A 25,128-nucleotide genomic window follows, 5' to 3' on the forward strand; every position below is an offset into this window, starting at 1 on the left:
ATTGGGTCAGTGGTCCAGGAAGGCCTCTCTGAGAAGGTGACATCAGGGGCAGGGCCTCAGATGAGAGGCAGACAGCCGGGGGAAGAGCTTTGCAAGCAGAGGGAACAGCAAGTAGTTGGTGTGGTCGGGGCCTTGTAAGCGATGGGGAGCACCGAGCGTGATGAGGCAGGCGGAGGGTAGGCAGAGGCTGGGTCGCAGAGGCCACTGTCACGGTGATCAGAGCTTCGGATGTGGGCAGTCAGGGGAGGTGTTGGGAGCAGAGAAGTGAAAAGCCAAGGGCAGAGTGAGAGAGCAGAGCATAGGAGGGCCTGGGTCAGGGTGGGAGGTTGAAAGGGAGAGGAGAGGTTACCGAGAGCGAGGACTTGTGGGAGGGTCCACCTCCCCACTCATCTCCAGGACCCACTGGGGCTGAGCTGGCCTCTGTCCCCTCTTGCTGTCACCTGGGTGGGGGCAGGCACAGATACTGTCCCCTGCAGCAGGAAGGGGGCTGTCCTAACTTGAGTCAGGTGATCTCCAAGCCCCAAGTTTCCTCTCTCCACAGACCTGGGATGCCTTGTCCTCGCTCCCAGGCACTGGGTTTGGGATTTCCCCTGCCTGTGGAGAGGGGAGGACTGGCCTCCTGGGGCTCCAGGTTGAGGATCTAGAGGCTCAGGAGGCCTCTGAGAATTATCCCCTATCAAGGACATGGGCCTCTATGTGCCCACAGACCTCCCTTTATCACCCCTTCTCTCACCGGTTCTTTGGGGCTTTCCCTAGGGCCATCTTTGCCCCCATTGCTTTGTTTTGTGTCTTAGATGGAAAAAGATAATAGGCCTCTCCCATCTTCATCTTCATCCTCTTTTCCTGACAGCATGTTGCTAAATGTTTCTAGCTTATTTGATTGAATATCTCAGTGGCAGATAATACTCTGCTCTGAGCACTTCTTTTTGTCTTTATTATTTGTGGCTCCTGAGTCAGGGTCATGTCTTCACAACTTGTGGTTGCAGAGATTATTCACATGCATCACTCACAGTGCTTTACAGTTTATAAGTACTTCCCCGATTTCTCTCCTATTGAACTCTTAGACATTTTCTCATGTGGCTTTAAAATCTGACTGCAGGGGACGCCTGGGTGGCTCAGTGGTTGAGTGTCTGCCTTCGGCTCAGGGCGTGATCCCAGGATCCAGGATCGAGTCCCACATCGGGCTCCCTGCATGGAGCCTGCTTCTCCCTCTGCCTGTGTCTCTGCCTCTCTCTCTGTATCTCTCATGAATAAATAAATAAAATCTTAAAAAAAAAATCCGACTGCCTGTGGCTTTCTCCATTGATCCCAGCTCTGTGCTCTGGGCCAATGCACCCTGCCTACTCCCTCTGCCTGGGGACAGCCTGCCAGGGATAGAAGGGTAGAAGGGTAGAAGGGATAGAAGGATAAAAGAGGCTGCTCTTTTCTGCAGTGAATAGCCTGTGCCTTACCACCACTCATCAGGGACATCCCCAACCCAGACTTGCTGCGTGGTAAACTACAACCCCATACCCCTAGTTTGTTCAAGTCTCCCTAGGAGTATGGAGTCCAGTGCTGCCCCTGATATGATATGAGATGACCAGTACTGGACCTAAATTGCCTTTTACCTCTCACCTCCTGGTCACCTCCTCTATTAATGTAGTCTCAGAATGAATGGGCTTAGCCTGGGCAACTCCTGTGGGTTTCACTGAGCTACCATCCACCAACAGTGCTGTGTTCTCCCTTAAGCCTGGAGGTGGCTCAGCTGACAAAGCAGACAGCCCAGGAGCTGATCCAGGTCAGAGTTCCCTGGCTTATTACCCATACAGCCTTCCAGCATAGAGCCCCAGGGCATTACAGAGGAGAGGAGGGATCTAGGACTCTGAATTGAGGTCCACATGGGTCTAAGTCCCATCTCCACAATTGAGCATTAATGTAACCTAGCAAAATTCCCTCTCCTCTTAGAGTCTTGGGTCCCCCCTGCATAAAATGGAGATAACAGCATGTACCTCATGAAATATTTATTTGAGAAAAGTAAATGCTCCTTGTAGACTACATCATATGGTAGGAATTACTGCCCAGAAAGAGGAAGCAGGAAGTGAAATGCACTAACCTCACATCTGCTCTTTGTTAGGCACCAGACTAGGAGGACCACTGGGCCTCCTCTGAGCCTCACACCACCGCTGGGTGGGGAATAGTCCTGAGAAAACTCAGGGTAGTGGTGATGGGGCCCAGACCTGTGTGATATCAGAGCTCTATCATGCCATGGTCTCCCATCATCGGAGCTAAAGTCATGTGTCCACCACCATCCTCTTTCTCCCAATGTTCCAACCAAGGACCTCTTTGGGCCTTGGAGCCCTGACACAGTCATGGCTCTCATTCTCAATCCACCTTCCCAGGCTGACTGCAAACCCCTGCCCCATGCTGGCTTTCTGAGAGCCTGTTGTCTGCAGAGTGTATCCAGGTGCCTGAGGCAGATCCCTGCCCCAAGAAGCTCATATGCCTCTGTTGTTATTTCTGTGGAAATAATAGGGAATCTAACCCTTACAAGACCACTCACTCTACATGTTTCAAAGCCCATCATCTCAGTTCTCACAGCAACCCTGGGAGTTTGGAGATATACTCTGCAATTTATGGATGAGGAAATGGAGGTGCAAAACGGTTATGTTGATTGGTAAGTGGTAGAACTGGAAAGGCCCAAATCTGTGCTCCAGGAAACAGAGAGACCCCTCGATCATTACAGCTTCATTGTTCACCTGCTCTGTGATGCCAGGCAAGTTCTGTCCTTGATCAATTCCTCATTTCCTGTCTTTAAAATCAGAGATTGGACCAGCTGGTTTCTAAGGCGCCTGCAGCTCTGCTCTGAGCCCCAAACACATACAATACCACCATATTAGAGATGATTCCAGGAGGGGATTAACCACAGTGGAACTGAACCACTGTTCAGTGGTTTCTGAACTAGCTCTTCATGGGAGCCTAAAATTTGGGTTGGCAAACAAGTTATTCCAGGAGGGGACACTGTAGATGCAAACGCATACTGGGGGTGGCCTATGGTAAGTTAAACCCACAAGGAATCTGAGCTTCAGAGAGGTGAAGTGCTTTGTCTAAGGTTCCACAGCCAGTCAGTGGTGGGGGTAGCATTCAATCCCAGGTCAAGCTGTGATTCTGTTCTGTCTGAACATTAGAATGCTGAGTGGAAATACTGAGGAAGCCTTCTGCAGAAATTCTGATGTAACTGATCTTGACCTAGACGTCTGTCTGGGTAGGAGTGTGTTGGAGCCTGTAGTCCCTGGGCACTGGTGTCCTCACGGACCACTCCGTGGGTGTGACTACCTGCCTGAGCCAGCAATCTGTGCCTCAGACTTGCTTAATATCATCTGTGCCAAGCAGGCTGGTATGTGCCAATCTATGGCTGGGATTTCGTGATGCTAATGGGCTGACCTCTGCCCCAGCACTAAGTCCTGGTTACACTGGGCATCCCCAGGAAGATACCTCAACTCCTCTGGGCTTTGAATCCCACCCATAAATCTGATCTTGGATACTAACCTAACCAAGTATTTGGTGATGTTAAGAAACATTCATTATTTTTTAGCTGTGTTAATATATAGGGAACGTGGGTTTCAAAGAGTTTTTATCTTTTAGAGATCTCTACTGAAGTATTTCTGAATGAAATAATACGTGAGATTTGTTTCAAAATAATCTGGGGGGGGCTGAGCATTGATGAAATGTGGGTTGGTAACAGTTGACACTGGGTGATGAGTTCATAGAAATTGACTAAACTTTTTTCTAATTTCGTATATGTTTGATATTTCCATAATAAGTGAGCACTTAGCCTTAAAAATTATTAGCACAGACAAATGGAAAATATGCAACAAAACGGAACATATAACAAAGAAAACGAGGGTCGTGGGGAGTCGTGGTTATCCAGCCTCTCAGACCGGGAGGGCAGTAGGATCGGGGAACCGTGCGCGTTCAGCACCGCGGACAGCAACCCGCGGCCGTTCCCCTCCGCTTGGGCAGCTTAGGGATCCCGGGCTTGAGGCCTGGTGCGTCCACCTTGGTTAGGAGGGGTCTGCGCAGGACAGAGGGCCACCCGGCCTCCTACACCCCTCCAGAGGTGGGGTCTTCACTACTCATGGGGTAGACCAGGCCTTGCTGGTCTCGCAAGAAATTTCTGATTTTCTCCTTAAGGATACCTTTGTCAAAAATCAATCGATCATCTATGTATGGGTCTATTTCTGAGCTCTCTATCCTGCTGCATGTATCTATATGTCTGTGCTTATGTCAATCCCATGCTCTTTTGATTCATAGTCTTAAGGTTAAAAGCTTTGTAGTAAGTCCTGATAACAAGTACTGTGAGCCTTACAACTTTACTATTCACTTTCAAAATTGTTTTGACTATTTCTAGGTTCTTTACTTTTCCATATAGATTATACTTATTTTTTTATTTTTTTAAGATTTTATTTATTCATGAGAGACACACAGAGAGAGGCCGAAATATAGGCAGAGGGAGAAGCAGGCTCCCCACAGGGAGCGCAATATAGAACTCGATCCCAGAACCGCAGGATCACCGGCTTGTCAATTCTTACAAGTGAGCCCATTGGAGTTTTGCCTGGGACTGTACAGACCCTATAGATAACTCTGAGTAGAATGGGCATCCTACAATGTTGAGACTTCCAATCCACGAACAGGGTATATGTCTCCATTTCCTTAGATTCTCTTTAATTTCTCTTGTCAATGTTTTGTAGCTTCTGTTATATAAATTTTGCACATATTTTCTTAGATATATTCCTAAGCCCTTTAATGTTATCTGATGTTATTGCAAATGATATTTTTTAAATTTCAATTTTTAAAAATGTAAATTTCCAACCGTTTGTTGATAGTATGTAGAAACGGAATTGATTTTTGTTTTTTGGCCTTGTAGCATGTGATCTCACTAAACTCACTTATTAATTTTAGTAGATTTTGGGGTAGAATTCCCCAGGATTTTCTATTTTAAGGGTTTTTCTTCAGATTTTTATTCTTAAAAAATCTGAACCTATAGAAAAATTTTGAGAAGTCATACAACTGAAGTAAGCAGAATAACACACTCCCTTATCCCCCACTGTGTCTGCACCCTAATCCCCAGAACCTATGAATATGTTACATGTCAAAGGGAATTAAGGTTGCAGTTGGAATTATACAGTAGCTGGTTGGCTGACCTTAATATAGATTATCCGGGATTGTTGGGTAGGTCCAATGTAATTACAAGGGTCCTTAAAAGTGGAAGAGGACACAAAAAAAGAGTCAGTGTCAGCTTAATAGAATGAGAGCGAGACTATACCTGCCATTGCTGGCCTTGTAGACCGTGAAAGGGGCCACAAGCCAAGGAGTGCCAGGGGCTAGAGGCTAGAAAAGGCAAGACTGTGAATACATCCCTAGAGACTCCAGAAAGAAGTGTGTAGCTTTGGGGACTCCTTGATTTTAGCATAGTGACACCCTCACTAGATGTCTGGCCTACAGAACTATAAGACAATAAACTTTTGTCTGAAGTCACTGAGTTTGTGATAATTTATTACAACAGTAATAGAAAACTAACAAAACAACAAACATACACCATCACCAGCATACACACACACATACACATACACACGAGCATGTGCACTTTTTTATTGCTATTTAGTAAATATTTTCACTGTATAAATATATGACAATTCATCCAGTGTACCACTGATGGACATTTGAGCTGTTTCCTATTTTTGTCTAGTGAATACAGAGTTTTCCTAATTTGGCCTTTCAGGCTAGCCCGTTTCCTCTTGAACTATCCCATCATTTTTTGACATTTAATATTTTGCCCAACACGATGTTTTAGGCTCATTTTGTACTTTTTCCCCTCCAGCCCTAGAATTGGCCTTTTTTTTTTTCTTCTCAAGAAAGCCCAGTTCCTTTTGGTGGGGAAGTGTTTAGGAACCAAGATCTGGGCACTGGGTGTGCCTAGTTATAACTGGAATACCAGTACCTAAGGGCCTTTGCAGCAAAGAAATAGGTATTTTTTAAAATAACAAATTCATGTCAATACCTCAGATTCCAACCCAAGACCATCTCCCTTGCCTTCTCCAGTAGTGAGAGCCCTCTCATCTGAAACATCAGGACATTTTCATTCATTTGCCTATTTCCTCCAGCCTTTGGCTAGCTGTCTGTGTCATTACCTAATTGTTCTTAATGTCTCGGGTGCTTGGATTGTCCTCCTTCATTTTGGTAAAGACACCCACAAGCCTCCAGAGCTGGGGTTAATTGCTCTTTCCTCCCTCCGTCCAACATGTACACATGGCCTATGCCTCCCAGATCGTGTGTGTGTGTGTGTGTGTCTCTCTTTTTTAAAGAAGATTTTAATTATTGATTCATGAGAGACAGAGAGGCAGCGACACAGGCAGAGGGAGAAGCAGGCTCCCTGCGGGGAGCCCGATGTAGGACTCGATCCCAGGACTCCGGGATCACGACCTGTTCCAAAGGCAGATGTTCAACCACTGAGCCCTCCAGGTGCCGCTGCGTGTGTCTCTCTTGCTAGACTGCAAGTGTCTCATTCCAGAGCAAGGAGACAGAGCACGTAGGTCCTGCCCACCTCATTTACTCAGGATTCTTGCTGGTGTAGTTATCTGTGTCCACCAGCCCAGCTATAGAACCTAGGGGTAGAGTTTATTATTCCCTTTCCAGCGTCCAGGACATCTAGACGCCGAGAATCAGACCAGGACCCCACTGTTTTCATCCTTCTGTTCCCCAGCACCAGGCATGTGGTAGGCGCTCAACACACGCCTGTTGAGTGAATAACTGGATGAGGGGTTAAACTAAAACCTCTTTAGAATTCGGTTGCTCTCAAATTGCAGCATGAAAAAGAAGTACCTTATTAAATGCAGTTTTGGGGGCGCTATCCCCAGAGAGCCTGTCTCCTGAGGTCCAGGGTCGGCCCTGGAATCTGCAATTAACACCCCCCGGCTCCCGCCCGCAGGAGGCCACGAAGCGTGTTGTTCACGCACCCGTCACCACCTGAGACTATCTTGGTTCTTGGCAAATGTCGGCTCCGAGAGGGCCGGGCTTCTGCCTGGTGGTACCTCGGGAACCTGGGCCGGTGCCCGGGCCGGATCGGGTCCCTGAATATTCGTGGGGTGAATCTTTAAGGTCACTGGCAGGGGGAGTGTTTGCAGGCCTGTGTCGAGCACTTGCTGAGTGATGGGGTCAGCGGGGTGATGGACGAACGCGCGGTGGAGGGGATGTGGGGTACCGGCGGGGAGGTCGAGGCGGCGGGGCCTGGGCCATCCGAGGAGGGTAAGGGCACGCAGGGGCGGCGAGGCCTGGGCGGCCCACCACGTCACGTCTGCGGAGGGCAGCCGGCGCGCGGCGGGCGGGGCCATGACGTCACACCGCGGAGAGCCGCCGGGGCGGGGCGCGGATGCGGACGGCGCCGTGACGTCACGCCTGCGGGGCGCCGCGCGCGGCGGCTGGGGCGGGGCGGGGGGGGGGTCGGGCGGCGCCGTGACGTCACGCATGCGGAGCGCCGCGCAGCGGCTGGGGCGGAGGTGCGGGTGGCGCCGTGACGTCACGGCTGCGGAGCGCCGGGCGGCGGCTGGGCGGGGCGGAGGTGCGGGCGGCGCCGTGACGTCACGGCTGCGGAGCGCCGGGCGGCGGCTGGGCGGGGCGGAGGTGCGGGCGGCGCCGTGACGTCACGCCTGCGGAGCGCCGCTCGGCGGCTGGGCGGGGCGGAGGTGCGGGCGGCGCCGTGACGTCACGCCTGCGGAGCGCCGCTCGGCGGCTGGCGGCGGGCGCGGGCGCGGGCGCGGGCGCGGGCGCGGGCGGGGCGCGGGCGCGGGGCGGGCCGGGAGCGGGCGGCGCGGCTCCGGGGCCGGGCGGCGGCGGCGGCATGGCGGAGAGCGAGGCCGAGACCCCCAGCACCCCGGGCGAGTTCGAGAGCAAGTACTTCGAGTTCCACGGCGTGCGGCTGCCGCCCTTCTGCCGCGGGAAGATGGAGGAGATCGCCAACTTCCCGGTGCGGCCCAGCGACGTGTGGATCGTCACCTACCCCAAGTCCGGTGAGCCCCGCGCCGACCCCACCCGCCCTGCTCTGCGGCGCGCCGGCGCGGGGGCTGCCCGGCCGGGCGCGGGGAGGGCGGGGGCCGGAGCTCCACGGGGCGGGGGGGTCGGCCGGCATTTGGGGAAACCGAGGCCGGAGACCTTGCGAGGTGGGCCCCCGGGGATGCAGCCCGTGTGCCTGGAGCGGCCAGGGGGACAGGCCCGGGCGGCCACCGCTCCGCTGCCTCCCCTGCCCCCGGGCGGGCTGTGTGACCTTGGACAGCCACGCAGCCTCTCTGTTCCGGGCCCGCTTCAGCCTCGGGTGCGCGCAAAGTGCGGTGATGGTTTGGGAAGGGGCTTGAGATGGGCGTCGGGGCCCTCGTCCTGTGCGTGGGCTCGGGTGGGGGATGGGCCCGCCGTGCTCCGAGTGCACGCCCGGTGTTGCCTTGTTTCGGCGCCGGCTCCGCAGGCTCCGCACGCCGGTGTCGTCAGGCAGGACCCAGGGCGTTCCTGTTTCCCGGCGTTACCTGACCTCAGATCATGACAGCCGCGAGGGAAGGGAAGGGAAGGGACGGGACGGTCGGTCATCTTCCCTTTCCAGTCTAGGCGGTGCGGCTCAGAGACGGCCGGCGGCTTGCCCAAGGTCACACAGCTGGAGCTGGGAACCGGCAGAGCTGCGCTTTAGAACCAGGCCGGTCTGCCCGGGACTTGGTGTCAGAGATCATTATGTAGTGTCTCTTCTGAGGTTCGCAGGGAAAAGAGGCAGCTTCCCCGTTCTCGGTCACAGCTGAGGGTTTCCCCTGTTGCCACTGTGTTGCAGAAGGAGGGAGACACCTGAATCCAGGCCGTGCAGCGTGTCCACAGCCTGGGCCAGAAGGTGGCCAGCCTGGAGGTCATGTGGGATCAGCAGCCGTGCAGCTTGCTGGGCGAGCTGTATGCGTGGCTCTCAGCTGGAAGAGCTGTTGCAGGGTCCCAGACCCCTGAGGGGGAGGCCTGATTCTCTGAGGAAGGCTGGGGAAGGGGCCAGCAGTGCTGGGGAGGGTGGGGAATCGCGTTGGGGCGGGGAGGGGGGGAGCTTGAAGATCTGGAAATGCTGCCAGGCTGTCCTTGGGAAGGGGGAAGGGGAGAAGGTGCACCCAGGACGCGTGCCATGGCCAGGGGCTTTCCTTCTGCTGCAGCCCCACAGCCCCATGGGTATGGGGCTCAGCGTTTTTCCCACTTCAGAGCCCCATATAACATACAGCTGAAAGACCACCACCCCCACCGGGGGGTGGGGCTGTACTTGGACCCCCACCTTAAACGTGGGAGCAATAAAGACTAAAAGTCATCTCATGTCAGTTTAGGACAGGGTTTGCCTCCAGATGAATTGTGAAAAACTTGGTTTGGCCACAGATTTAGGACCCTTGAATTGCAGATGAGGGATGGAGGTTTTGGCGTTCCTTTCCTCCATTTTACGAAGTTAAGAAGCTGGAGGGGGAGGAGGCACAGGCCAGGAGGCTCACTTGGAACGCTGTGTACTTGGGGCTTGTGGGGGATGCTCTAGAGGGACCCTGGCTCTGCAGGGACATTTCTGGCTGTTTTGATGGGGAATGCGGTTGTTAAAGAAGTTTTCTGGGGGACCCAAACTCAAATCATGTTTGTCACTGAATCTTTCAAGGACAGACAAAAGCACATGCTAGACTTTTTAATAAGAAGACAAAACAGGGCCCTTTCCCTTGGTGACAGAAAACCCAGTGGTGGTCTTGAGCCCCTGGTGCTTTGTGTGAGATCCCTACACGCAGAGCCCTAGAGAGCCACCTCTTTAAAACTTAGAAAAAATTTGAAGCCCTTCATGGCCTTTCCAGGCTCTTACCAGTGCCTCCAAAGGCTTTCATTCTCCCCGCCCCGCTGTTCGTGAAGTTTGTTACATGGAATGATCGGGGTGTGTGTGTGTGTGTGTGTGTGTGTGTGTGTAAAAACCAGTCCCCAAAGTCGGCCATGAAGATTTTTCTCTCGACCAGAGAAAAGGGCCCTGGAAGTCATTGCCAGTGGCCTCCGGTAGCAGGAAGAGCTGGTTCCAGCAAGCCCTTGCCCTTGGGCTAGGCCGAGCCTTGGCATCCTCTGCCGTGAAATTTGCAGCTTAAATTGCGCAGTCGCTGAGCCCTTGGGTCTTGGGGGCCATTTTCTTGAACACAGGCCGGTAGCAGCTTGGGATGGACCCGAATGCTTTGGGAGTAGGTGAGCAGCCGCTTATGGAGTCCTGTATGCCAAGTACCCTGCCACCCCTTGGGGCCGTGGTTTCCACTGGGGCAGGGGAGGCCACTGTACCATCTTTGGAGGAAGTGGGATGATGCATGAGCGCCCCTCCCCGTGCCAGGTGCATGGTAAGCATAAGGAAGGGTCCTGTCATTCATGCTGGCCTCTGCTCCCTGGCACCCATTGTGTCCAGATGCTTTTCTAGGTGCTGGGGTTGCAGGGAGAAGTCCTGTCTGCTGCCTGCCTGCCCTCAGTGAGCTCACCCTCTGCTGGGGGACAGCGGGGTGGTTGGTGCCAGAATCGGGACAAGTAGCCAGGGCTAGCAGAGGCCCCTGAGGGAGCCCACGGGGCCCCTTGGGTTCTCAGTGCCCAAGTCTGGGAGGTCGGAATGGCCTTGCAAGCGGCCAGAGCTGGAAGGGCTTGTAGAGCCCCGTGTCTCCTCCTGCCCCCTGGCTGATGGGAACAGGGGTTCACAGCTCTGGGGGATTTCTGGTGGTAGTTAGATCCTGTTTTTTCCCTCAACACCCACCACACTCTAGGAGCGTTTCTGTGTTCCTGACATTTCAGTTTAGGTGACAGGTTAGGTCAGTAGCCTCCAGCCACGTGTGGCTTTTAAATTCAATGAATCGAGATGAAGTAAAAGTAGAAATTCAGTTCCTCAGCAGCACTTGTCATGTCTCAGGTGCCCGGTCACCGCATGTAGCCTGTGGCTGTCATATTAGACTACAGGGATGTTAGAAGCTTCCATCGTGGCCAGTTCTCTGGGATGGCACCAGTTCAAACCGTGGTCCAGATACTGGGAGGCACTGTGCCTTCTGAGGAGGCCTGTTCTATCTCTGTCCTTGTCTGTCATCGTTCACCTTATTGCTCTTTGATCCCAAGATGGTTGTGTTAAATCTGGTCATCTGTGGAAACATCTAGCAGCTGTCCGTGCTGGGCGGCAGTGAGCACTGCTGTTGGTTTTGTCAGCAGGTTCCCGGTTCCCTGAAGTCATGGAGCATCAGCTTTGGGATATGCTCTTTGGCTGAGCCAGAGCGCCCGCTTCCTGATGTTGTTTTCATTTTGGTTCCAACCAGCTCTGAAGGGCATCCACATTCTCCTGTCACTGACTCGGAGGGAAGAAGTGAATCACCGCTGGGGGGTAAGAGCACCGGGCTCCCAGTTCTGGCCCTGTCGCCGTGTGACCTCAGTTTGCCCACGAAGAATGAGGGGATTGGACCTGATGGATGCATCTAAGTCTGAACTTTTAAGACAGCTTGGGATGGGGAGGCTGGCGGGGGAGACCCGCAGGTCCCAGGCTACGTGGATGACATCATTTTCTTTATATGCACATGTCACCAAGCCTAGGAAAGGCAGGTTGGGGAGTGTTGTGAATGTGGTGACACTCTCTTCAAGGAGCTGACAGCGACATTAGGAAGCCGGGCTCCTGATGCTGAAAGCTAACTGACGTGTCAGGGTGGGGTGGTTATTCTCAGGGTCAAGTCAGAGGCTCAAGAAGGAGCATCACTGGAGGACTGCATGGAGGAGGTGGCCTGGGGCTGGGCGGGATTACCAAATACAGCTACAGTCCCAGTGTCTACCTCTTTTGAGCCTCAGAGTGAGCCTGTGTTCTTGTGATTGTCTCTTTTTTGTAGATGGATACAGTCCAGTGAGGGGCGAGGAGGGGAAGAGGTGGAACCGGCATCTGAGTGTGCAGTTTTTACCTGTTGATGGTGGAGGTGATCGAGCCCCAGAGAGTGGGAGGAGAGATAGTGGCGATGGGCGCCCAGGTGTGTCCCAGGTGTTCACGTATGGCATCTCCTATCATTTTCCCACAGCCTGGGGAGAAGGCCCTTCACGGCCTCGGTGCGTGGACCAGGAGGCAGGCTAGGACACGTTGGGGGGCCTGTCTCCACTGAGAGCTCACGTTCATTCCAGGATCAGCGTGCCGGCCCCTGCCCTTCAGCTTCACCGCGCAGGGTGACTAGTGCTCTTCAGCACGGCAGTTGGTGGCCTGCGTCCCGGAGAGCCGGGCAGGGGTTCGAAGGGCGAGGCCTTGCTCCCCAGCAGCTGTGCCCTTCCTCTTTCCTTTCCCTCTCCCCCTGCTCCTTCCCTTTGCTCCTCTCCTGCCGCCTCCATGTAAGCAGGACACTGGGGATGGGGATGGGGAGGAGGGTGGCACGTCCAGGTTCCTGGGTTGGCGAGGGGGACCTCTCTCCTTACCGCTGCGTGGGCCTGGTAGAGCGGCCCCCAGGGCTCTGGAGAGAGAAAGGAGGAGGGGCGCCTTGACTCCTGTGGAATAGGAGGAGACTCCCAGAGCCCCACACCCCCTCCCCCGCCCCCAGCTCCAGGGCCCCATCCTCATTCCCCACTGCGCCTTCCTCCTCAGCTCTGACGACTTCTCCTGCCTCTCCTCCCACACGCACTTTGTTATCCACTTTGTTACCCGGTCTGCTTATTTGTCCCCTCCCTGTCCCCACTGATGAGGAGCTGGGGCTCACAGGGCCGGGCCTTTCTGGTGGTTAAAGCAGTAATTAGATCCTGGTTTTTTTGCAGCGCTCCACTATTGAGAGTATTTCTGTGTTTCTGACATTTCAGCTCAGGTGACAGGTTAGACTGCGCCGCCCACGTCAGTAGCCTCCAGCCACATGTGGCTTTTTAAATTCAAGGAATCGAGATGAAGCAAAAGTAGAAATTCAGTTCCTCAGGAGCACTTGCCGTATCCCAGGTGCCCGGTCACTGCATGTAGCCCGTGGCTGTCCTGTTGGACCGCACCTAGTGGGCTCTCAGGTGTGCCTGCCCCCCTCCACCCCTGCTCCCATCTTGGGATCCTCCCTCTCTCACCTGGAACATCGTCTGGCCTCCCCCCTTCAGTCTACCTCTCACTCTGTAGCTGAAGTGACCTCTTAGAAACAAACCTGATCCTGGTTGCTCCCTCATTAGACATCTTCGCTGACTCTTCTTTGCTTCAGGCAACGATAAGCTCCGTAGCCTGTTCTCCTGGGACCTGGACTCCTCACCTGCCAGGCCCGTGGAACCGTCGGAAGGCACCAGGTTCTTTCTTTCTTTCTTGCCTTTGCTCCTGTGTCTGGTGTACTCTTCCCCTCCCCGTCCCTCTCCTCCTTCCCCTTCCCTCTGATCTTGATGAGGACTTCTCACCTTCATGGTGCTACTCATCTGTTAAGTGTGGGACCAGCTGTCCTCCTTCCTGGGTCCCCCTCCTTGTGTCGTTCAGCACTCTAGAGGAGTCGCCCTGTTGTCTTCTGGCTTACATCATTCCTGATGAAAAGTTTGGTTATAATTCCTTGTTCCTTTGTGGAGTGGGTCTCTTTTCTTCTGAGTGCCTTCAAGATTTTCTCTTTTGATTTTCAGCACTTTGAATATGATATATCCAGATATCTATTTTTTGGTTGGGGGGCTGATAACTTCTGCTTGGGGTTCTCTGAGCCTTGTGGATCTGCAGTTTGTTACCTTTCATTATTTTGGAAAAATTCTCAGCTATTAGCTCCTCAGATATTTCTTCTGTCTTGTTCTCTCTCTTTCCTTCTGAGATTCCAGTTACGTATGTGTGAGATAGATATTGTCCCATAGCTCTTGGATGTTTTTTCATTCTTTCTCTTTGGGAAAATTTCCGTTGACCATTCTTTCGGTTGACTGATTTTTTTCCTCCACTGTGTCAGATCTATGAGGTCAAGTCTGTGAGCCATTCAGAAGCATTCTATGTTTCTGTTTCTGTGTTTTGATTTTTCCTCTGGCTTTTTCACTTTTAGTTTCCAAGTCGTTGCCAAAATATCTTATCTGTTCAAGCATGGTGTCCACCTTTTCTGTGAAGTCTTTTAGCATGTTAAACAGACTTATTTTAAATTCTCAGAGTCTGATTCTTTTGATTGATTTGTCTCTTGACATGAGATTGATTTCTTTTTCTTCAGTCTTTTTAAAAGGAGTATACTTTTTGATTGAATGCTGGACACAGTGTTCTGACTCTGGAGACAAAGGTCAGTTGTATTTATGCTTGGAAATGGGCCTGCCTTTTTCTGCCACACCGTTAGCATTGGAGGGGAGTCAGTCTGGTATGAGTTGGGCTGTATTTGGGTTCTACTGCTGCTCTGGTCACTTGAATGACCTACTCGTCTTAATTCCTATAGCATCACCTTGTGCTTAGCATGGGGCTTTTCTGGAGGTTCTTTCCCTGTTGTTCCTGATCCCCACACCCTTGTCTTTCCCCCAGGGGTAAACTATTGTTACTTGTTGCTCTGATTTGCTGGCTTACAGAGGAAGGATTTTGAGAGGGATGTGCTCTGTCATCTGGTCCAGCTGCAGCCTTAGAGTTTCAGGCTTAGGCAGGTTCTGAGCTCCTGGGTTTTGGTGGAGCTCTCAGAGATCCCGCAACTGCCACCACCCCGGCAGCAGCCAACTCAGCCTTGATGGTGGATCTTGCACAGGAGAGTTTTACTTCTCTCTTGCAGTATTTAGGGGTCTCTGATAGAGCCCCGGGGATGGTTTCTGCTCCCCACTGAGGGCAGAGGTATTTTTCTTTAACCCATTCAAAAGCCACATTGGTTCTTCAGCTGGGGCTCTTGGGGCAACAGGATTGGCTCTTCTTCCTCCAGTGTCTTAAAGCATTTTTCCCAGAGAGAGAGAAGGACCCTGGCACGGTTCCCCTTTTCCTGCAGCCCTAGCACGGAGGCACTCTGTCTCCAGCCTGCCAGCCCTCGTCCTTGTGAGAACCAGACCTGAGTGTGTTTGATGCCAGCCCTCTCCTTGTGTCTGGCTCTGCAAGCTCACAGTTTAGTCTTTGCAGTTAGTAGTTTACCTGAATTCTTCTTTCCCACTTGCAAGGAGCCTTGCGTCTCTGCCTGACCATCTGGAGGGCCTGTCTTTCAGGATTTTCTGCTTCTTGGTGGTCCTGCAGCTTTAGCTGTCTGATGGACTTGGAGTCAGGGGAGGATCTTGTCCATCTAGTCTTTCCTTGTTAGTGTAGAGCCATGCTTCTCCCAGTTCCCTGTACCCTGGGGGAAGCGGCACCACTTCCTTGTGTCTTGACAGTCAGATGAGGCAGTAGGCAGGCCTGCAGCTTCTGGAACATCAGGTGGTGTGCTGTATCACATGATCTCTGCTGTTAGTAGAGAGCGAGGACCCTGCACAGGCTTATGGAGGGCATAAAGGTTAGCAAAGGGGGTGTTGGGATGTGGAACCTCCCCAGGGCATGCTTTGCAGAGTTACGGAGTTTTCTGGGAGCCAAATAAGTCATTTCCAGAAGGAGTAGAAAGCCAGAGACCCCAGGTTGGGCTTGTGTGTGTTCTGTGGTGCACAGCTAGCTCTCAGGAGGCCTGGCTCAGCCTGAAATGAGCCAGGGCATCCTGAGCCTGCACTCCCCACCCGCCGGTGACAGGGCAGTGGACTGGGCCATGGCTGTTTGTCTTTCTCAAGCCTCAGAGCAGGACCAGGAGGTGTGAGCATTTCCTGTATCTGTGCTGGGTGCCATAGCTTCACTGGGAAGGAGGCCCACTTGCAGGTGAGGAAGGCCCACTTGCAGGTGAGGAAGTGAAGGCCTGGGCCGGCCTAAGGAGAAGCCGGCCCAGGTGCTGGCAGTAGAGCCCCTGGCTCTGGGCGGGCTGGCCCCCAGGGCCATGTGTTGGGTACAAACCTACTCCACCTCCATGGTCAGCCCCACGGTCACCACCACTGATGCCTTCGGCAGCAGACATCACGACATGCAATCCACGTGGTGGTCCTCACCATGCCGCTGGGGAGACAGGCCTAGAGGGGCTCAGGGCTCATTCTTGCTCAGCATCCGGGTGTTAGGGAGTGGCCGAGCCAGGATTTCAGACACAACGTCTATAAGCCCGTGCCCCAGGGGCGTGCCTTTGGTTGGTCTGCCTCTCCCCGGAGGGGGCGTGCTCCGGTCCCGGAGAGCCTGAAGCAGGGGTTGAATGGAGAAGTGAGGTGGGAGGTGGTCTCAGGAGTGGTGCCCTCGTGGGTCCTGGGGCTCTGCCTGCGGGGGGCTCCAGAGAGGGTGCAGATATGGCCCAGGGGCTCTCTTGAGGGGAGGAGGCCAGTGCTCTCCGGCCAGTCCTGTCTCTCAGCAGGTGAGGGTGCTTGGGGCCTTGGCTCCTGGCACTTCCCTCTGAGTGGGAAGTGAGAGCCTTCTTGTGTGGGGCCCGTCTGCTTGAGCTGCAGGTGATGACGTCCAGGGTGGCTGGGGTGGGCGGCTGGGCACTGAGAGGGTCTGTTGCAGGCAGGGCGGCTTACAGCCACCTGGCCTGAGTCTCGGTTTCGGGGGAGGCCGTCACCCTTTTTGCATCCTGCTCCTGGACGTGGGGGTGATGTGCCTTGTCTCGCAGAGCGGTTGGAGGGTTGAATGTGGTAATGTGCCTGTAGCGCCCTGCTTGGGCCTAGTACTTTGTTAGGCCCTGTTTTCTTTGTCCCTCTTTCGTGTCAGCTCCACCTGGAACATCTTGGGTTTGTTGCTGCGTGAAAGACCCTCTGGACTCAGTGCCTTGAAACAAGACTGTTACTATAGCCTGCTGTAGTGTCTGCTGTCGCTGGTCTCGGCCAAACCCCCACGCGCCTGCGGGTCAAGTGGAGGCTTCAGGCCTGGCTGGGCTGAGCGGGGCAGCTCTGCTCCAGGTGTCTCTCCTCGTGCTGCGACGTGTGGGCTAGCCAGGGAATGTCCCCCTCTCGGTGGCGGCAGAAGTATGCAGAGTTCTGTGGCTTTGCCTCTTGCTTGGCCACAGCGAGCCACTGATTGTGCCCAGCATCAGAGAGAGGCGCTGCCTTCTTCAGGAGGAGCTGTGAGGCCACATGGCAGAGTGTGGGTGGGGCATGGTGGAGAACGGGGGCTCCCACTGCTGTCCACCATAGTGTCCCCTATGATTCACTGGCTTGTCCCGTCCTGAGGGTCCTTTGTCAGAGGATACTTTTTAAGAGGAGCCTCCACTGACTTTGCTGGGCCCTCATAGGAGGTGGGGCCTCTCCCTCGTGGGTGGAGCCGCAGCATCTGCCTGGTGGACCGGCACCCTCTTGGGAGGGGTTTGTGTGTAGGGGCCTGGACTTGTGTCAACATCTGTGATCCCAGGAACTCAAAGCCCAGGAGAGTTTCCTGCTTGGAGCTTGAGGGCCAGAGGTGTGGTGGCCGTGTCAGGCCCGCCAGACTTGAAGGAAGAGCTCGGCTGGAGGTCTGGGCCCCAGATCCTAGGGGCCTCATCAGACAGGGACTGTGGGAAGCCAGGGCTGTCAGGTGTGCTACAGACACCTTGTCATCTCAGTGGGGGTGTGTGTGTGTGTGTGCTGTGTCCAGCAGGGGCACAGATGCTGGCATGGGGAGCTCTGTGGGCCGAGAAGCTAAGTTCCCTCAGTGGTGGGGGGCAGTCCCAGCTGCTTCCTCCCTCTGCCTCAGCCTCATTCCATCCCCAGCTGTGGGGGCTTCAGGGTGAGAGCTGAGGCCTGGAAGTGAGAACACGTGGCTCAGAGCCTTGGTTTTGCTGCCTATTTGCTTTGTAAGCTTTGGAGGAGTGTATGTATATTGTATGTGTATGTGTGTTTATCTGTAACGTGTATGTGTGCAGTGTTTGTATACATATGTGTTATCTTTGTGTGTGGTATGTGTGTTGTATATAGTGTATATGTGTTGTGTGTGTGTCATGTGTTTGGTGTGTATGACTGTGGTATGTGTGGTGTGAATGTGGTGTGTGTGTCATGTAAGTGTGTGATGTGTATGAAGGTGTGTGTGTGTATTGTATGTATAAGTCTGGTGTGTGTGTCACGTATGTGTGTGGTGTGTATGAATGTGTGGCATGTGGTATATATGTCATTTGTGTGTGTGTGTATGGTGTTTATGGCTCTGCGTGGTGTGTGTGTGATGTGTATATGTGTGCAGCGTGTATGAGTGACGGTGTATAGAGTGTGGTGTGTATCGTGTGTGTGTGGTGTGTATGAATGTGTGTGGTGTGCGGGGTGCCATATGTATATGTGGTGGCGTGTATGAGTGTGTGTGTGTGGTGTGTGTGAGGAAGCACTGGGTTCTGGGGTCCAAGCTGAGGGGCTGGGTTCTGGGTTCCTGGCCTGCTGGCGTCTGCGACCTGGGGCAGTTCACCTCTGCGCTGGTTCTTCGCGTGTGAAATCTGATGGTGGTGGTCACCGAGGGGCTTGTGACAGTCGAATGAGGACATGGCTGAGTTGCTGTGACTGTGCCTGGGACGCTGAGCACCGTTCCCACTGTTGCTAAGGTAACACCGGGCACCTGTGTGAGCCACGGAGTGCTTCTGGTCTCGCATTGTACCCGTTGCAGCCGAGGGACTGGGCTGCATCTGTCTGGGGCACGCTGTCCCCTCATGTGTCTGGAGGTTCCCGTGAGAGCTGAGAGGGCACATGTGAAGGCTCCCAGGAGGGGCGACAGGAGCTTACCTGGCTGTGAATCATCCCTGTGCTCTCTTCTGGGCAGGAGCATCCTGGGGGCCGTCTCAGCTTGTGTGGGGACAGCCTGGGGCGGGGCCTGGGAGCACCTTGGTCCTGGGTGGCCCGGGCCCACTCTGGGGTACAGCTTCAGATGCTTGGCTGTCGGTGTTCCTGGACAGTCCCAGCTGTAACACGTCACTGTCCGGTGACTCCAGACCATGGCACATTGATGGGGGGGTGCCCATTGAACACGTGAGCTCATGTCTGCTTCCTCTTAAGACCTCACTGTGTGATGATCAAGGAGGCGAAAGGTCTGAAACCCTCAGAGGAGAAGAGGCAGGGACTTGGGGTGCCGGATGCCCGTGGACCCCACGATCGGATGCGGTGGACGAATGTCACTGACTTAGCAGGTGGAGGGTCGAGACACGGGAGGCAGGAGGGCCGCAGGGGTGCATGAACTGTTTCCAGCTGCGGGGCTCCAGCAGCGGGGGGCACCGGACAGCTGAGGGGTGGCAGCTGCGGGGGGGACACAGCACCGGGATGTGGATTCGGGGATGTCGAGCACAGACAGCTGTAGGCTGGGATGCAGTGCCATATCGGAAGTAGGGTTCAGGGGCAAGCTGCATCCTTGTGAGAGAAGTGCTGCTTGGCTCCCGGGAGGCAGGTGCTCCCCCAGGGCGGCGAGCCGAGGCTGTAGCAGTGCCATGCCCCTGGGAGTGTGCTGCCATGGACACGGGAGGCCCCCCAGATGGCTGCGTCTGGGGGCTCATCCTACCTGCAGACGGACTCAAGGCACCGGGTCTTCAAGTCTCCAAAACGAGGGACAGAGACCTGCAAACTCAAAAGGTGGAAAGGGAGCTCGGAGGAATCCAGGGCGACGTACAAACGGAGGAAAACCTAGGAGGGCAGTCCCCCTGCCCCCCTGTACTCCTGCGTCTCTGGAGCCGCCTCGGAGAGTGAAGACAGACGTGCCTCCCCGAGGATAGACGGGAGCCAGGGCACATCTTGACAGAGCCTGGATTGAGAGTTCGGGCGTGGAAGGTCTGACAACCCCGTGCTGAGGTTTGGATGGGCAGGTGGGGAGATATCTCCCGAAGTAAAAGAAAAGTCTTTATGGAATGAGGGCAGACAGGGGCAGAGACAAGAAAATCGGAAGATCTCGGGGTTCCGAGAAGAGAACAGAGTAGGAGGAGAGAACGTTTAGGGACCCAGGGTGTCCAGAACCCGAGGGCAGGAGCTAGGGAGCCCCCCTCCCTCAGTGCCTGGCATGACAGACAGACGGACAGATGGGAGGAGGAGCATGGAGCCCGCTCCTGGGAAGCCTCTGGGCTCCAGAGGCCAGGCCGCCGTCGAGGACCGGGGAGCGGGCGCCCAGACTTCTCAGCACTGGCAGCCGGGAGTCGGGACGCGGTTCTGGGGCCCAGGCTCTCCAGCCCTGAATTCTCTGCGCAGCCGAACAGCCGGGCACAGCCAGGTGGACGCCGATGCTCGTCCTGGTCAGGCCCGTGCTTGGGACACAGCGAGAGGGTGGGCTCCGCAGCGCGTGGGAGACCCCAGCGGGGAGCTCAGGGAGTGGCCGCATCCAGCCCGAGGAGACCCCGGGTCACCCGTGGGACTGAGAGCATCCAGAGGACTTGCTGCAGCCCGGGACAGGATTGCGAGTGGCCACAAGGCAAACGAAGCAAGCAGACGAGCGGTGATTTACTCTAGGAGAATGAAGTCTTGGCCGAGAAGGTAAGTGCCATCGCTGTGTGGACTACCGTGGAGCAGAACACGCGGTAAACGCCCAGGTAAGACCACGCTCCTGCTGGGCCCACGCCGGGAGGAGGGAAGCTCGTGTGAGTGAACCTGGCCAAGTCCTTGTCTTCCTCTGTTGAAAATCAGTAGCCTGTGGAAACCGTGTAAATTGTGAAAGAATGGGCAGCCCCGGTGGCTCAGTGGTTTAGCGCCACCTTCAGCCCAGGATGTGATCCCGGGGTCCCCGGATCGAGTGCCATGTCTGGCTCCATGCGTGGAGCCTGCTTCTCCCTCTGCCTGTCTCTGCCTCTTTCTCTCCCTCTCTCTTTGTGTCTCTCTCTATGTGTCTGAATAAATAGATAAATAAAATCTTTAAAAAAAAAAAAAGATTGTGAAAGATCTAAGCACATCAGAAAATTGAGGGTAAGAGAAGAATCAACCAGCGGTTTGCTCTGCGCGGGATTGGGGGTGGGGAGGAGAACTGGGTTTTCCGTTCCTCGCCCGCTAGTGCTCTGTGAGTTTTTAAACAAGTATGTGTGTGACTTTCTTTAGTAAACGATAACAGTGAAAATAAAAGAATGCCACAGGGTTTCAGCCCCAGGATCATGGTGGTTTGGGGCCCAGTTCCGATTGGTCCTGGCCTTGGAGGAGTGAGTGGTTCCTTCTGCCCCCAGCATTCTGGTGGGAATTTTGATGGGCTCTCCCCCCTTGTGGTGAGGCAGGACTGATTTTTGGGGAGTTCCACCCAGAATGCCACTGGCTTCCGAGGGGTCTGGACCCAGCATCCCAGGGTCAGAACACACTGCCCCTGCCCGTGGGAGCAGGGATCTGGCTGGAGTCCCCAGAAGCACTTCCGGAAAGGATCATGTCCAGTGGATTTGGAAAGCGCGAGGCGTTATTCCCCCAGGAAGGCAGCGCTGCCCTGCCGCCCTCCCGGGCCCAGGTTTGAAAGCCTGGCTCTCCTCTGCCTCACCTTGGGTTTGCTGGCAGTCAGGCTGGCTCCTGCTGCTGGGTTCCTCCTGCGCCCGCCTCCCCCACTGGCCTCCCGCTGCCGTGGGACAGTTGGGGGTGCCGGGTCCCACCTCACCCCCACTTGCTTGGCTCAGTGGCTGCAGGAGTGGAGGGCCTTCTGGCCTGGATGCAGCCCCTGCAGCACCTCCTCACCCCCGTTTCCCTGCAGGCTACGTGGTGGGTTCACACGGGGCTGGCTTTTCTGCCCTTATGTCCACTGGGCAAGCTCAGCGGCCCCCGGGGGTGGGGGGCAGGTGGGGACTTCCACACTTGGGTCCCCCACTCCAGAGGAGCACTCCCCTTCCCAGCTCAGTGACTTCAGGCTAGTAACCTAAACTCTGAGATTCTGTGGCCTTATTGGTGTAAGGGGTGCTCCTAAACGCTCCTCCTGACTTGTGCAGGAGCTGCCCCCCATGTCACGTGTTGGCTCAGGACGTGGCTTTGACACGAAGGGCCTGACGGCTTGTGTCCCTTGTTGGGATGAGGGTGGGCTGGGTTGGCAGGAGGCTGTGCTGTGTCCTCAAGTGTGGGTGGTTCTGGTAAATGGAGCCTGTCACGGCGTTAGGAGCTCGGAGAGATTCTCATTTGTATTGAGCCTCTTTGGCTTGGAGCAGGTCACTTCGTTGGCCCTGTGCTCAACAGCCTGTGAAGAAGGGGGGAGCATTGCCACATGTTCTGGTGGGGGAGCAGGGACCCCCAGGGCCAGCCCTTGGTGCAGGCTTGTTAAATGAATAAAGGGGAGGGTGGGGGTTACCCCTTGAATGGCCACCAGATCCTAAGTGAGGACTTTGACCTAATTGCCATGTAGGAGACACATGGCTCCACTGAGTGGGGGTGTCCCAACAGCTGGGCAGGGAGCTGGGGTGCCCAGGGTGGGAAGGGCTCAGACAGGGGAAGGCTGACTGGGTGCTGAGGATGTGTGGAAGTTGCAGGAGGTCACAGACACAAGCACGCACGACCAGTCCTTTTTCCCAGGTGGGGTGGGGGAGACTCTAGAGTCTCATTCAGTCGTCAGGCCCATGGGCTTCCGAGCACCTACCACGTTAGGATTGTGACGTGAGTATGGTCAATAGAGTAATGGCCTCCAGACATGTCCACGTCCTAATGCTCCAACCTGTGAGTATTTCACCTTTTGTGCTGAGGAGGCTGGAGGCTGCGTTCGGATGGGAGGTTATCCTGGGTGTGCTCACAGGGGTTCCTGCCAGAGGAGGAAGGTGACAGGGCGATCAGTGTGGCTACAGCTGCAGGCAAGACAAGGAATTGCCCCTGCAGCCTCCGGAGGGGAGCAGTGGTGCCCACACCCTGATTTGAGCCCCATGTGGCCTGTGTTGGCCTCTGGCCTCCAGAGCTGTGGGGTGGTAGCTGTTGTTGGAAGCCGCAGCAGCCATAAGCATCAAGACGCCTTCTCTGTCCTCAAAAGCTCATGCCCAGTGCATCAAATGCAGTAAGACAAGAGGCAGGGGGTGTGGTTGGGGGGGCACAGATGAGACGGGGTGCCTGGGAAGGCTTCTGGGAGCTGCAGCTCCAAGATCACGTCCAAGTTGGAGGCAGGAGGGCGGCCTGTTGAAGGCTTGGGCCACGGGGTGCTGAGTTCTGGGGGAGATGGGAGACCCGGCCACAGCCCAGAGTGCCAGAGGGGTGGAGAGAGAGGAGGGGGCCGAGAGCCTCTGGGACACGGCAGATGGAGGGGTCGCCGCAGCCAAGGATGCCAGGAGAGGGGCCAGCTGGGCTCATGTTGTCATCTGGGGCACCGCCAGGGTGGTGGCAGTGGACGTGGAGAGGAGAGGCCCACGGGGAGAGGCATGGGTGCAGCTGGCACCTGGTGCAGACCCCGTGGACAGCGCAGCCTGTGTTTGGTCTTCGGTTATGGTGACCCACCAGTGTCATTGTCATCATCATCTCTGGCTGGTTTTTTCCTGTGAACATGTTGTCACATCTTGCCAGCTGGCTTCCGCCCTGGAGAGGCCAGGGGCTGCTCGCCGTACTGGTCCTGTGTGCCCCGTTGGCTGCCCGGAGGCAAGAGGCACGCAGCAGGCCCTCCAGTAGCTTATGCTGAAGGCTGGGGAAGGCCAGGCCGAGTTGCTTGAGCAGGAAGTGGACGTGCTGGACGGGGCCGGTGGGGACAGGCCAGTGGGGAGGCCAGGGGAGAGCTTCCATGGGCTCTAACGAGGCTGGTCTTCCGGCGTAGGTACTTAATGGAGATGAGGATGGGGCTTGTGGAATTGATACGTCGATGTGAGATGATGTTAATGTGCAGGGCGTCTGTCTGGGGCATTGCCTGTGGGGGCAGGGAGCACTAGAAATAGGTCCTGAGGATGTCGCCAGACAGGCCAGGGACTCTGCCCACACACTGATTTCGGGGGGCATGGGCTCCCCAGTGCAGGTGCCCTGGGCTGTTGGGTGAATGGACCTCCCCAGGAGGAATAGGGTGGAAGCCACACACTGGCCGTGTGACCTGGGGCACAGCTTGGCCTCGGGCTTCTCATCTGTAAATGGGGGTGATCACAGTCTCCACCTTTCAGGCTGGTGGGAGGATCCTGTGGGTAACAGGTAAAGTTATTTCTGTTTGAATTTTAAAAACCATCACACTATTTTCTTCAGTGCCTTTGCTCCAAAGCTGCTTCCTCCAGGAAGTTTTCCTGGATCAAGTTATCTTCTTCTGATTACTCAGCACCCAAGGTTTGCTTCAGAAAACAGGAACTGAGCACAGCCACATGCTGGCTCTCCCGGTACAGCAAAGAACCAAGCTTTACGGTAGGAGAGTGGGAGCCTGTAAAGGAATGTGCAGCTGTTCCTGGCCAGTTGGCGTGGGGGGCGGGGAGTCCTCACCTGAAGGGCCGTGGGAGGGAGGAAGGGCCTGCAGGCCGTGGGGAAGACCTTACTCTGAGGAGACGTGAGGCCGCTGCGGATGGTCGTCGTGGACGAGGGATGCCAGCTAATGCCGTCTGACGCCCATGTTGGAATGGTGGATCTGCTTTGTTGAAACCAGACTGACAGGTGGGGGGAGCTGGGCCGAAGCAGAGAACTATGGGAGGCTCTCACTGCGCGGTCTGGGATGGAAGGGCCAGCTCTGCATTCACCTTGACGGCAGATCCAGAGGTTGCTGAGGTGTAGACCCAATCAGGGCACACGTAGGCTGGCCGTTTGTTGCAAGGGCAGGCCTGGTCCCGGTGGGGCAAGGGGTGGCGGGTGCTCCTGGGCGGACAGCTGGGTGGAGGGTGGAGCTGGCTTTTCGGGGGACGCAGTATGAGGCCCTCTGGGGAGCACAAGCAGCCAGGAGAGCAGGGGTCTGAGGCAGTGTTTGGGGCAGTCGGTGTTTCAGGGTGGGGAGATGAGGAACTACGGACAGACCAGTATCCTTGGAGTAAAAGGACCAAAGTCTTGAGGAAGAGGCACTAGCCTGCCGTAGCTGTTTCTCCCAGAGGTCAGGTGGGGTGATGATGGGATAGCCCTGGGCTCACTGGTGACCTGGAGCTGAAAGCCTGGGCAGAGTGGGGTCTGCACACAGGGCCCAGCAGAGGTACCAGGAGCCACCTTCCTCCCAGGGGTGACACTCTTGGTGGGGTGTCCCACCTGTCCCTGGGCTGTCCTACTCAGCAGGGCTCTGGTGGCACTTGGTGGCTGGCCAGGTGTGTGATCAACCTACGCGTCTTCAGGCCCGATTCTGGGGCAGCAGGTGCTGCCTAGAGAGCGGGGCTGGCCGTTGGGCTTCCTCTGAGCACCGCTCCCTGGGGCTTCTCTCCCTTC

General features: G+C 55.4%; 1 protein-coding gene and 1 long non-coding RNA gene across 3 annotated transcripts in view; both read left to right on the forward strand.

Moving 5' to 3' along the window:
* The first annotated feature begins 7,820 nt into the window (after positions 1–7,820).
* SULT4A1 (sulfotransferase family 4A member 1) overlaps positions 7,821–25,128 on the forward strand; it is a 33,519-nt gene continuing 16,211 nt past the window's right edge. For both annotated transcript variants that reach the window (XR_012039116.1, XM_072843610.1), the window contains exon 1: positions 7,821–8,042. Coding sequence is in view for 1 of the 2 variants with exons in the window: in XM_072843610.1 (XP_072699711.1) it covers positions 7,874–8,042 (169 nt within the window). In the remaining variant the exon portion in view is untranslated. The remainder of the gene's footprint in view (positions 8,043–25,128) is intronic.
* On the forward strand, positions 10,039–25,124 carry LOC140642698 (uncharacterized). The gene is made up of 3 exons (XR_012039117.1): positions 10,039–11,398; positions 11,892–11,975; positions 12,075–25,124. It is a non-coding gene; the product is annotated as an uncharacterized lncRNA (long non-coding RNA).

Source organism: Canis lupus, chromosome 11, assembly GCF_048164855.1.
Source record: "Canis lupus baileyi chromosome 11, mCanLup2.hap1, whole genome shotgun sequence".
Lineage (NCBI taxonomy): Eukaryota > Metazoa > Chordata > Mammalia > Carnivora > Canidae > Canis > Canis lupus.